The sequence below is a fragment of the Ceratotherium simum genome, chromosome 36 (assembly GCF_057802395.1).
Source record: "Ceratotherium simum simum isolate JZ-2026a chromosome 36, ASM5780239v1, whole genome shotgun sequence".
NCBI lineage: Eukaryota > Metazoa > Chordata > Mammalia > Perissodactyla > Rhinocerotidae > Ceratotherium > Ceratotherium simum.
Window position 1 is genome coordinate 4,872,142 of NC_141935.1, and position 14,008 is coordinate 4,886,149.

At 48.1% G+C, this 14,008-nt stretch overlaps 1 protein-coding gene across 1 annotated transcript; it reads right to left on the reverse strand.

The window, feature by feature from the left end:
• Positions 1-4,835: 4,835 nt before the first annotated feature.
• On the reverse strand, positions 4,836-9,882 carry C36H1orf53 (chromosome 36 C1orf53 homolog). Its single transcript, XM_004438982.3, has 3 exons — positions 9,612-9,882; positions 6,360-6,461; positions 4,836-5,058 (listed from the first exon to the last, which is right to left on the reverse strand). Exons 1-3 carry the CDS (start codon positions 9,873-9,875, stop codon positions 4,987-4,989), a joined length of 438 nt encoding a protein of 145 aa, XP_004439039.1. The 5' UTR covers positions 9,876-9,882; the 3' UTR covers positions 4,836-4,986.
• Between the last annotated feature and the right edge of the window lie 4,126 nt (positions 9,883-14,008).

Genomic DNA, 14,008 nt, shown 5'->3' on the forward strand with positions numbered 1-14,008 from the left:
GGTTCTCTGTTAATCCAAATAAATAAACCGTTGGATGGAAATGAATCTTCCTCACTCTCTCTCTCCCTCTCTCCCTCTCTCTCTCTCGTTCTCTCGCTGTCTGTCGGATTGACCCCAACCCCTCACCTCTGACCCGCAGCTCCCTCCACCTGTCTTTTATTTTCTATTTATGCTTCCAGATCGGGAAGGGAAGGAGGGAGGGTGGGCAGAGGGCACAGGCGCGGGCCTGTGCCCGGAGCCACGCTCTGAGGCTGCGTTCAGCCCTTCCAGCGCCTCAATAACCAGGGGAGGTGTTAATGGAGGACTCGGCCGTAACTGAACCTCATAAAGCCCGGAGCATCTCGAGGCTTGGGCGCGGCTGGCGGCTGGAGTCCCGCGGCGCGCCCTGGGCTCCCGGTCCCCCAGCCGGCCTCTGCCTTCCCGGGGCTCGTACCTAAAAGATGCTGCGGCAGCTGGTGCCTGCATAGACGGTGAAGGGGCGGTAGCTTCTGCCGGGAGCGAGGCTAAACCATTGATTGCTCACCCGCCACATCCCCGCCCTCCCCTCACAGTCCTCCCTTCCTTCTCGGCGCTCCCGGACTGGGCGCCGGGAACCCAGCCCTTCGGGATGCGCCCTGCGCTCGGGGGCGGCATTCCCGGCCGGGTCAGCGCGCCGGCCGGAGGTGTTTCTGCCGCCCGGCCCCAGCTAGGAGGTGGGAGGGCGATTAACCTTCCGGGAGGAAACCGACTCAAATCATGGGAGACGCACATTCACGGGGACACAGACAGACTCCCAGACCCGGGACGGGGCGGGGGCCGTGTTACCTGGTCTCCGGTTCCCGAGGGGCTGCGTCGCCCCAGCAGCCTCGGGCGCAGTCAGGCCACGGGGAAGCGGAGGGAGGACCAGGCAGCCGGGCCTCTGGCCAATTATTTACCCACTCCCCCACCCAGTGCGCCCCTCGCAGTCGGAGATGGGGGGCGGGGACCACTGGGAGGCTCCCGCGCGCATGGGAAAGCGGGTGTGAGCAGCGAGATTGGCCGCCCCGGGACGCGGGTCCGGGCGGTGTGCCGCCCTCCCTACCCGCCCCTCCCCCTGGGCCACCGGAGCGGCTCTTCCGCGGCGCGTGGGCCGAGGGCGGCGAGGGCTGGGGGCGCCCGCGCGCGGAAGAGCCGCCTGCAAAAACAGCGTGGGATGCGGGGCCAAGTGGGGCTGTGCCGGGTTGGACCCACCTCTCCGCCGGCCCCGCGCGCTCCGCCGCAGTTTAGGGGTGGTGAGGGATCCAGCGGGAGCCGCCAATCCAAGCCCTCTGGCTTTCTCTTTCCATTCCAAATCCCGAATGTGGCTCAGAGGACCCCGGACGGAGTCCCTCTTTCTACCCGAACACTTGGCTTCACTACCAGTCCCACCTGCCAACTAGTCCCACTAGTTTACCTTCTAAGCTCCCCTCACCCCCGACTTTCCCCTTCCCATTCCGGCTTCCTTAGTTCTTTCTCTCCTCGAGAATCCCTCCAATCTCGGCGCATGTTCGCAGCCAGGGAGGCGACAAGGTTCAGCTTCTATGCTCGCCGGCGAGGCCATCGAGTGGATGAACGGCGATACCGACCCGAAAACGCTTAGGTGCTCTCACTCATCCCTGTCCAAAGCAGCGGTTTTTATCCTCTTTTGGGTCCCGAACCGTTTTTGGTATTTGATAAAAACATGCGTTCTGCACGCGCGCACACACACACACACGCACACACAGAGGCGCGCGCGCACTGAAGCGCACGCCGATGCTCACACTTTGGAATACAAATTTTGGGTGGGAAGATGCGGTCGTCGTGAATCTCCCAATCCTCCAGAGCTTATGAGTTTCGGGTTTACACTCTCTTTTACACCCCTAGTCTCAGGAAGGGGAGCGTGAGCCTGGAGGTTTTGTGTCATGAGCCCAACCTTGAAACTGTTTGTGGGGGCGACGATCAACCCAGCGCGGGGCGCCCCGGCACACAGCCGGGCATCCGGAGGTCCTGGGTAGCTGAGCCAACCCCTAGCTAAAGAGCTGCGGGTTCCTCCACAACCTTCTCTCAGAAATCAGGCCCTCCACAGAGGAGCGCAAGAGGATGCTGACAACCCCCTCACACACACACACACACTCACACACACATTCGCACACTCTTAAACCTCTGACTTTTTTTTCTGAGAGGAGAGAGAGCTTTGACAACTAGAAGTACCTTTTAATTGTTGCAGGGTAGTGAAAAAGTAGCACCGAGTTTTAAATCCTCCACCATGGGCAGGCGTCCAGTGCACAAACTCAAGCCTTTGCTGGAACGGAGAGAAGATGGAATGGCAGGTGCTGGCATGGAGTGGAGGGGACGTTCCTTCTGGCCTAGCCGGGGACTGTGAGGTCGCAAAGTGTCCATAGGAAGGCAATCTGCCGACGCCTGTCCGCCTGGTAGTGTGCCCCTCCCTGGCCTTGTCTGGAGACGAATCTAAGCCCAGCTGGTTTCTGGCGGCGGAACCCGGCGTGCGTGCAGAACAGACTTTGGGGACGCCGCAGGATAAGGGGCCCTACGGCAGAATGAAGACCCGCGCAGGCCCCAGGGAGCATCTCCGCCTCTCGCGGCCTCTTCTGTTCCAAACGCACCTGGTTTGGGAGCCCCAAGTTTCACTAGGAAAAAATAAATAAATAAAAGCCCTCCTCTTTCTTGCTCTGCAAAATCGATGGGGCCAATGTGGCTTCTGAAGACAGGGGAGTGTGCATGGTAATCCACCTGCTGCCAGGACTGCCCAGGGCAGGGCCCTTCCCAGGGAAGGGAGGAACCATTCTGCAGGAATCTATCCCCATCGCCACACCGATAAACCCCACAACAAGATTCCCCAGTTTCTCTCGGGTCTTTCCGTGTTAGAAACAATCTAGAAATCCATCTCCCTTGATTTATGGCGCCTTGCGGCAGGAGTCTCCTGAAACCTTGAAAGCGGAGCAGCGCCAGAGTTGACTTGACGGCGAAGTCTCTGTTTCCCGCATCCACATGTGTTTGTGTACACACACCCAATAAGAAACCTGAATTTTTACTTTACAATGTGCGAATACAATATAGCTTGAAGCTCTCGCAGCGAGGCCCATTTATGTGGCCGTATTGTGTTTAATGTGGGAGCACCCGCACGCCGCCACCCCTGACTGCGGTTCACAAGCATCTCCCCAGAACCACAGCGGAGAACCTCAGACCTTGGCTGCCGCCTCCAGACACAAGAAAGAGTGAGAGCCCCCGCCCCCAGCCACCACCAGCGGCGGCTCCTGTGCTATTTTTGCCAGGGAGGCTCGAGTTCTGCCAGGAAGAGTCACAAACATCCCACATAAGGGTCCTCCGGGATGGACGCCCGGAGTCCTTCCTCCTTGGTCCAGTTCCCCACTGCAGGCAGTGCCCTGGGAGGAGGAAAGAGCCGCCTCGAGGAAGGAGGCAGCCCATAGGTTATTTCCATCTGCCAAGGGGCTTTCTCAAAGCACTGCCCTACCTCGGAGCCCCTTTTCAAAATGAACTTCCTTTCCTGTTTCTTGTTTCTCCAGAAAGATGGCCTTTCCAGACTCCATTTCCTTCTCTTCTCCCTCTTGGGACCGCTGAAAAAAAGCATCCAGCCCCCACCCAGAAAATGGCCTTGGTAATCTCCAAATCGAGTGGAGAACATGGAGCAGGCTGGTTGCTTCTTGACTTAAGATGGAAATTGGCTCCCAGGGGTCCATAAACCTTTCCGGAAAGACTAACTGCCTCCTCAGCACGTTGCTGACCCCCTTCTCCTAGTCTCCTCCTCGAATTAATTTCTAGAATGGGCAAAACCTGCCCCCTTACATCCCAGGAGGCTGCTGATACCTCACAGGGCCCACGGGCAGTGTGGCTGAGGGCACGACGACTACAGCTCCAGGAAAACTGGGGCACCAAACTTGCCAACAATTTGGGGAAACAATTTTTGACATAAAATGAACAACAACAGAAGTCACAATGGGAATATACGAACTTTACTGTACTTCTTTTCACTTTTCAGTTTAGAAGTGCTTTTATTTTGAATTGAATTTGGGAGGAGGCACCAGAACCTTCTGGTGACTGAAGATCTCTAAAACCCTCATTCTGGCCACAGGCAGAGACTACAGCAGCCCCCTGAGATGTTCGAGAACCTTTCAGATTCTGCTAAGAGAGCTCTGAGTAAAGCCAGCCCTGAAAGTGGGCAGCAGCCTCATTTAAGGGAGAGGCTTCCTAGGGGCTATCATCCTCAGGGGGAAGCAGAGAAGAAGGTGTGGACAGAATAGTCCCTGGGAGCCCCTAACCCAGATTGGAGAATGATGCCCAGGGGCTGCACAGCAGGGACTAGAAATGGTGTAAAGCTAATAAAAGGTTCTAAGATAGATTCACCTGGGAAGTCCCAGGAGACACAGAAGGGTACAATGTGGAGGAGAGAAGAAACAGTGGCTTAATCGAGGCATCTTACCAGGCCTGACCCCCAAGTCAGAATGATTTAAAGTTTTTATTGAGAGAACAGATGGGAGATGAGAACATTTCTTGATGCAGAATGGCGCTTCTCGGGCACTCATATGCTGCACACGATAGCGTTTTATCAGTCTCCTTATAGCTCAGGATATAAATAAAATGAAGAATGTATTCAAACTCTTCTGTTTGCCAGCAACCTCCCTTGGGTTGTTCACACCGAGGAGAAAACACTAGCAGAACTGAGGCTATAAGAAAAATCAAGAGCTACTAATGTGACCCGATTGGTACTAATCTATTCAATGGAACAGTCACTATTTTCTTTCTTCAACATATGTGTCTGATAATGAAGTAAAAAGAAAGGGAAATAACTATCAACGTGCCATTTCAGAAACACACAAACATTTGCTAGCTTTTTCATTTTATTGATGTTCTTTTAATATATATACTTAAGATTAAACTAGGCTCAAGTACTAACAGCACAGAGAGCAATTCTGGATTAGGGTTTTTTTTTTTTAAATAAGGTTCAGTTGGAGAACAAGGATGAAGTTGTTGTCAAACATAAAAATATGAATTGAATTGCTTCTTTTTAGATGGATCTTTAACATTGACTTGACCATACGGACACTGCAGAAGAAACAAAACAAATTATTATTCAATTATTTAACAGTCATCTTGCAAAAAAAAAGTACAACACTTCTCACAGTGAAAAAAAGAGACTGCTAATGATGTTGGATAGATCACATTTGATCTATCGGGTCCTGCAGACTAAGAGGAGAATAACGGCAACCTCTGGCAAATGGTCCTAATTAGGGTCCAAGAATCACTTCCTAAATGCATCCTTCCAACTTTCAGACTTTTACTGTCAAAAACACACTCTTAGAAAATCCTCAGGTCCTCAATTTATGCAAAGCTCTCATGCATTTGATTAGAAACAGCTAATGGTACAGGTAGGAACATACCTAAAAGTGAAGGTCTAATTTTTCAATACCGACTACAGTTAATACATGCATTTTTTGCATCTATTCCTTAATTATAAAGTGGGTCAGCAAAAGGAACTAATACCTTCTTGCCCACAAAACAGACAGTCAAAATGGTCTGTAAACAGAAGTTGTTATCTGCTTAGAATCTTAACTCTATAACAATTTACCTTACTAGTACGCTTTTAAAAAGTTACAGTAAAGAACCCCTTCCCATTTATTTTTTGCTCGAAATAGGGAAGGATTAGTTAGTTCATCTTAATCAGCGGACACAGAGATATACATTCACTGAAATATACATTTTAGGAAATGTACAGCACAAAGTGTGGGGTAGTTAGTTTCATGGTTATTTTAAAGAGAGTAGAAAACAGGCAACAAAATGAGAGAGAGAGAGGAAGAAGGAGGAGGAGGAAAGGAAGCAAGGAAGCTAGGGAGGGAGGGAGGGTGGAAGGAAGGAAGGAAGGAAAGAAGAAAGGAAAAGAGGGAGGAAGGAAGGAAGGAAGAAAATCACTATCACTTAAAGGAAACCCACCTCTCAATGCTTCGCAAGTTTCTATTTATTCAGCTAATAATGAAGAAAAAATGCTTTCTGGGATCTAGTTTGCAATATTCTGGATTTCTTTTCCTGTCCTCTTTGTACTTGCCCAGTGAACACGACTTATTTGAAACCTCGTGAAAAGTTTCCTTGTAATAAAGAACTCCCATGAATTTCAAGTCACAGCATTTCAAGGCACTGATGCTCACAATGAAATGTTACAAAATTCCATTAACTTTAAAGGTCCTATGTTGGTCCTAAGGACTTCATTGTCCTTGGCTAAAGTAGCTTGTGAAAAGTGCACTCCAGGTCTATTTAGCTTTTTTATTTGACTTGTTTTTCAAATAATAGGTATTTACGAAGTTACAGAGGCACCACCAACTGCTGCTGTAATGCGAGAATTTGCAACTCACGTGTCTGCAGGCGGAGCCACAACATTCTCCTCTCTGCAAGTGGGCGAGCTGTGTGAGCACCACATAGCCAGTAGCTGGATCCACGTAGTTTAGCTGGCCAGCCTGAAGAGTAATGAAATAAAACAATTCATTAATCTCAATATCCATCATATCTCCTCACCATAATTTCTACTCATAAAATACCGCAACATTTTCTTTAAACAATATTAAACTTCTTCCCGGCAACTTGAGTGGCACTTGCAATTAAAGGCTGAATGCCTTCCAACATTATATACCATCCAACTTTATGTGACATAAGGAGAAAATATACAGGTTGAGAAAAATGAGAAGTTGATGGGAAAACAAGAACTCCTCTATACCTGGTTACTATGTAGCCGCTGCTCAGGTATTTTTCATTCAGTTTCTAGGTAACAAGTTTAATAACAGGTGATTTAGATGACTTTAAGAGCTTAAGAGGCTGAAAATGAACTTTCACTCAGAAGTTGCAGTTACAATTTCAGTACTTAAAATATGTGGGTAATGATTTAAACTTACAGAAAAGGTGATAATCAAAACCAACAGTCCTTATAGAAAAGTATTAGCTTCTCTCTTATTGAACACTTTTCTTTGCCTTCACAATGTGTTACTCCATTGCACATTTTACACTATTTCTTTTTTTGGAGTGTTGTTAGTTATGTTTTTAGGCAAAAAAAAAATGTATTATTTTAACATATTAATGCTCAATGCTTTCACGAGTTTGATCAAAAGCAATTTTTGCTCCACCACTTCAGATATCAAAGGCAGCATCTGGGGGCCGGCCCCGTGGCTTGGTGGTTAAGTGAGCGCGCTCCACTGCTGGCGACCCGGGTTCGGATCCCGGGCGCGCACCGACGCGCTGCTTCTCCGGCCATGCTGAGGCCACGTCCCACATACAGCAACTAGAAGGATGTGCAGCTATGACACACAACTATCTACTGGGGCTTTGGGGGAAAAAATAAATAAATAAAATCTTTAAAAAAAAAAAAACAAAGGCAGCATCTTCTACCTGCATTCAAATATGGTTTTAAAAAAGTGTCCCAAGTACATCACGTGAAGGCAAAGCAAATAATGCAACCTCTTCTGTGGATCTGGGCCACGTGGGTGACACTATTTAGCCTTGAGATTTTGTAGAGGAACTTTCTTCTGGGCTTTTTATATAACCTTTTCACCATGCAGTAACTCTGCATCTCTCTGCATAGAGCCTTTTCATTTAAATACACGTGAAACGTGAATGTCTTTTTTAACGTACGTCTTTGTATGTGCCACAAACTACTTCTTCAGAGTGGCTTTCTTAATGGTGGAATATTTCATTCTGGTTGAGGTTTTAACCCACTCCGCTTCATGAGCAAGTGTGGAGCAAAAGGACAAACAGAGTTCAAGTCTAGGTCTACCCCAAGGCATTCCAGCAAAGCTAGACCCGGGCCACAGAAATCCAGCAAGTCCCAAAGCCAGTGGAAGGGGCCTCCCAAATCCTTTGGGACCACAGAAGCAGATTACATGAAACCAGGAGCACTAAACACTACTTTAGAATGACCAACTGTCAAGACCTCACTTCTTTATTTACAAAGCCTGTGCTTGAAGACTTGGAAGAAAAACAAAACAACACTGGGAATAGTGTTAGCAGCCTTCTTCTCACTTTTCGTAGCTGCTGGGAGTCTTCTGAGGGCAATTATCCGGCAACCTGGAAGCCTAACAGATTGCTCCTGCACTTGTGCCTGCTCTCCTGCTTTCCATGTCGGCTCAGAAGCTTTGAGCTTGTTTGCTGCCCACACAAACTTCATTTGTCTTCTGTCAATGAGCCTCAAGTAACCGTGGCAACAGAGGAAGAGGCAGGAAGAGGGCTGACAGTCCGACTGGAGAGCAAGATGTTCAGTGATGCAGATCAGCACAGGGCGAGAGGAGGGCCACTGTGAGGGGGCGCTGATTTGTTGGAAAATAAAACAACAAGCTTGTTACTGGGTTTACTTATGGTCTCCCGGACAGTGACTGAACCTGCGATGCTGCCACTGATGAAACAAGCATGCTTCCCTGAGGGAGAAAAGTCTCTTTCCTTCCCCAGGCTGAGTGAACCCATCTTTACATGCCACTGGGCTTTGCTGTAAAAAGAATGAATGTTTTTGCTTATATTTACCATATTTATAGGGTAAAGTAGGGGGAAAAATTACACATGGTTGTTTAAGAGAGTATAAACAAGAACAATCAAGAGCTGCCACTCATTTCCTGATGAATCTTAACACAGAGGTTTCAACACTTGAATGAGTCAGGCGGGGATTCTCAGGGCCTACTGTCAAGGAAAAAAAGGCAACTGAGGCGCCTCCAAGGTTTTCTTCTCTACCTCTTGGGCTCAAGCCACACCAGATAACACAGGCAGTCCTGTCAAGTACTGGTCATACACACTGTACTAAATAGGTCACTTTCACACCGTTTTTGTATCTTTATTATAGAACTCACTTGCTCTCTCAAGATAATGAAAATATAAGCCTGCTACCTTTAAACTCACGTAGTCTGAGGTTTTAAAAAGTGTGAGGGGAGATGATAAGTTTTGATATTGGTGCTAACGAGCAACTGTCAAATCCTCAAAACAGAAGAAAACAGCTCAAGATTATCTAGGAAGAATGTAAACGCCTGATTATAGTTTTCTTGTAATCGTGCCCCTTCAGAGCAGAGAGAAAGGACGAAAGAATGGTAGCAAAAATTAAAAAGTTTGTTTTATCATTATTAAAATCATTGGATGGTAAAGTGTCCAACTGTGCAGACAAACACGAATATTTCCTGTGACTTCTCAGCTCCTCCACCTCCTCCATCAACTCCTTAACCCGCTCCCCCATCACACACACAGTGGCGTGACGATGGGTCCCATACTGCGATCGCAGTTTAGCTCGGACGCTGGTCAGAAATGAACTGCGCTCATACTCAGGACAGACACACGCTAACCCTTTGCCCAGAATACGAAACCGTGGTTAGTTTTCAAGCGAAATGGTCGGAGCTGGAAGTGCGCGTGCTGGGCAGGGGCCAGAGGCAGGACCCGCCAGCTCCCAGCAACCTCTCCCTCGGCGGGACAGCCTCTGAGGCCCGGGCGGTCCAGGACGCGCAGGCGCACAGACCTCGGGGCCGTGGGGCGGGGCCGCGGGCCGGAGCGGAGGGGGGCGGGGGGGCCGAGTGGGCGGGGCCCGGACTGCGTGGGCGGGGCGGGACCTGGAGGGGCGGGACCGGCCCGAGTGGGCGGGGCCTCACCGCGCAGGCGGCCGCGTGCAGCTCCACGATCCGCCGCTCCGCCGGCGTTAACTGTTCGCTCGCCTGCTGCCTCGTCTGGTCCTCCGGCCTGGGCTGCGAGCGGGACCCGGCGCCGCCGCCGTCTCCCTCGGAAGCGGGGCGGAGGGTTAAGCTGAGGCGCGGCCGGCACCCTGCTCCGGCCCAGAGAGGTCTTGGTGGCAGGGCGGCGGGAGGCTGCCTACCGAGCGCGGCGCCCGCCACCGCCGGGATCTGCCTGGCCGCCATGGCCGCCGCCGGCCTGTGGGAGGCGGGGCGGGCGCGGGGCCCCGGGGGCGGGGGCGCGGGGGAGGGCGGGCGCGCGGGGCCCCGGGGGCGGGGACGCGGGGCGGGGGCGCGCGGGAGGGCGGGCGCGGGGCCCCTCGGAGCCGGGACTCTGGCCTCAGGCCGGGCTCTGCGGGGCTGCGGGGTGGGGCGTGGACCGAGCCTCGGGGCTCTCCCCGTCCGGCCGCGGAATAAAGTGGACTTTTTAGGGCGCTGGTGAAGCTCCGGCAAGATGCGGGGACGGGAAGAACGTGCCATTTCCAACCTCTGCACCCACAGTCTAAGTAGTCCATTTTTCTTGTAAGTGGACATTTTTTTCTCATGTCAAGGTAGACTTGGGATCATTCAGCATCATCGCCACAGCTGTTGAGATGCCAGATCCAGAAAAGGATCGGGCCCCTCCAGAAAGGCTGCGTGTTTGCGGGGATTCTGTGCTGGGAATGAAGGTGGAAGCCGAGCCTTGGCCTCGTTCTTTGGCCCGGCCTAAAATGAGGACCCAAAGCGAAATCGCACACCTGATAGGAAAAGGCGGTGTGTTAAGTTGCTAAGTATTTGCAAAATCCAAACTAAAATTATGTTTCCTGTCCGAAAGATGAAAGTTATCCTGGTACCCCCACAAAATTGAATTTGAAAAAATTAGCACAAGCCCAGGAGGTAATTTCAGGTGTTAGAATTAAATTAACACCACTCTCGCCCCCCCTTCAGCCCCCGGCTCCCCCAGCCTGGGTCTCCGGAAAAGGAGAGTCGAAGAGTCTCCATTTTGTAAGTGTTTTTCAGTTTTGAAGAACCAAGGGCAGGAATTGATCCCTGAGAGCTAGAGTAGATTCGTGAGTCGCACAGGAGAGGGGTGACTAAGCCCCCGTAGGCCATCACCACCCCTTTTTCCATATCTGCATTTACCATGCAACCCTGTAATCATATTTGGATTTTCTTAGTAGGTGCTGATTGAAACGACTGTATTGGTCCATTATAAATCTCATAGTGAATTAATGAATTGGAATCCCATTTTGCAAATCTGTGTCCTTTCTGTTGGAATAATAAATTAGTTATCAGGATCCGGAGACTGCTCAGTGATCTGAGAAAAGAATTTAAAACCTAGAAGGCTAAGGAGGGACGCTAGGAAAAACTACAGAAAGGTGGGACCAAACTTGAGATCACCAAAAGTGAGCAACTGTGATTAGAAAAGGGAATTCACCATAAATCAGGGGTGGGTGGGTGGGTGTGTGTGTGTGTGTGTGTGTGTGTGTTTGCCAAACCAAATTCTAAATAAGTCTGGATGGTCAGGTTGATTGTATTGTTTTTACGGTTGAGGATGAGGACCTATAAATAGGTCATGACATTAATTCAAACAATGGCACAGCATTTTACAGCAATGAAATAGACTAGACCAGGTTCAAATAGGAAATGAATAATCATCTAGGAAGAGTAAGTACTGTTACATGAAACTTGCGGTGGATGACCAGGTGGGTTTGAATGTAGAGGGGTCAAGCAAGGGAGATCTTTGTGGCGATAGAATAGTTCTTATTCTGATGACAATGGCTTCACAGGTCTACACGTGATAATATGTAGAACTAGCCACACCTTGTTCCAGTGTCAGATTCCTGGCTTTGATATTGTACTGTATGAATGTAAGGTCAAACCATTGGGGGAAACTGGGTGAGGGGAACATCTGTGTACTATCTTTGCAACTTCTTGTGAATCTATAATTATTTCAAAATTTGAAAACAGTAACTAAAAAGAAAAAGATGTAAAAATGGTTTCAGATTACTTGGTAAGGCAGATCGCTGAATTAACCAGAACTTTCCCTGTCTCCTTTATTCCCAGGTTCAAAAATCATCCTGTTTGGTTAAGGCCTGTGGGCATTTAGGCTGAGAAAGCTGTTTGGTACTATTCACACATTACCTTTGTGCTTTTATAGGTATATATCTTTAAAATATAATCAAAGTTGGAAATACATATACTTAAGAGTTGATAAAGTATTTTAGTATGAATAATTTTCAAACATTTGATAATTTAATTGGAATATCATTTAAATATTGGATAAAATATCTGCCCCCTTCAGTTTTTTTTTTTTTTTTAACGTTGGCCCTGAGCTAACATCTGTTGCCAATCTTCCTCTTCTTCCTTTTTTTTTTTTACTCCCCAAAGCCCCAAAACATGGTTATAGGTCCTTCTAGTTCTTATATGTGAGGCGCTGCCGCAGCATGGCTTGATGAGTGTGAGTAGGTCCCTGCCCAGGATCCGAACCAGTTTAACCCTGGGCCGCTGAAGCAGAACGCACGAACTTAACCACTACACCACTGGCTGGCCCCTGCTCCCTTCAACTTTCAATTTTCATTTGATCTTCATACATTAGAGTCGGCGTCATTTCACATCAAGTAACTTGCGTTCATCGCGTCTCTTGTTTTAAAAAGCCTCCGGGCTTGACCCTTACCTTCTAGCATGTGTTCATTTATTCTCAGACTCTTTGCACTCACAGTAGACAAAACTAGGAAAGTGGGGGCATGATGTTCCACCTTAGAATGGTAAATTAAGTCCTCATTTTATTTACAAAGCATTTACGCTTAGATTTGCCCCAGAAGGTTTCTTTGGGCCACACCTCTGCATGTAACATGATATTAGATATGTTTTATAATCCTTGCCGTCATTTGAGATGTTCCTCGATCATTTGAGCATCATTTGATGATGCTGTTATTGAACATGCTTGTTATTTTGGGAGGAGGAGGAGAGGAGTTCAGAGAAATGCGTTCCCCTAGGTTTCATTTACATTAATTTTTAAATAGCTGTGTTAGGCCTCTCCAGGTTGCAAGATACAGATCACACAACTTAACCTGGTTACAATAAAAGGAATTTGCTCACATAACCATGAAGCATGACTTGATTCAGGGCTCAGTGATGTGACCAGGGCTCAGTCTCTCCATGTTTCAGCTGTGCATCTTCAGTGCTAATTCCCTTTTCAGAAAGGTTCTTTTCTCGTTGGTGAAAGATGGCTACAGACCACTCCTGGGGCTTCATCCTTTCTCATCCTTGTCCAGCTAAAAAGAGAGTCTGTTTGCCGAGAAGTCCTAATAGCCTTCCATTCCTGAGTCATCAATCTTTATGAGTATAGGTTACACTTCAGCCAATCAGGGCCTGCCCCTGGAACTGTCTGTGTGTAACCCCACCCAAACCAGTGGCTGAGAATGGCCTGTATTGATGCTGGGGCACAAGTAACAAGTGTCCACTACAGTGTGACTTGCAAAAGCAAAATAAGTTCCACCAGCCCACCCAATCCTTTTAGTATTTAGTTGTTTATCATTTAAAATATTTTTCATTGTTCCTCTTGTTCTCTTCTAGACTTCCTCCCTTCGTATCCCACATTTATTTGCTCCGTTTTAGCTTTTTATATGTAGTAATTTTTTTTGCATTGTTTTCCCAATAGATCATAAACAAGACAGTGGGTACATGTCATTTTCATCTTTGTATCTCCACAGCCCACCTTGTACTTTTGTACATAGTACTACGACACTTACTGAATAATAAATAATGAATTTTTGAATAAATAAATGAGTCAGTGGTTCTTCATTCTCAAATTCATATTCTTTCTTTATTTTTTATGAGAAAGATTAGCCCTGAGCTAACATCCGATGCCAATCCTCCTCTTTTTGCTGAGGAAGACTGGCCCTGGGCTAACATCCGTGCCCATCTTCCTCTACTTTATATTGGACACCGCCACAGCATGGCTTGATAAGTGGTGCTTCGGTCTGCACCTGGGATACGAACCCCGGGCCACTGAAGCAGAGCGTGTGAACTTAACCACTATGCCACCAGCTGGCCCCCCAAATTCATATTCTTAACTACTGGACAAAAATTCCATATGAAATTTTAAAGTTAACATTCTGTACATAGTAATGCAGATTTGAAAATATTTACTATATATTAATTGTTGCAAATAAATACTTGAAACTAAGTGATAAGGATACTAACTCTGAAATCTTATTAAGTTGTATTTATTAAATAACATTGGGCCATTGTTCTGACAAACAGGACAGATGCATCAATTATCAAATTATCTGCTCTAAGCCCCTGAAGTGCTGCCTCTAATTGAATTTAAGGGT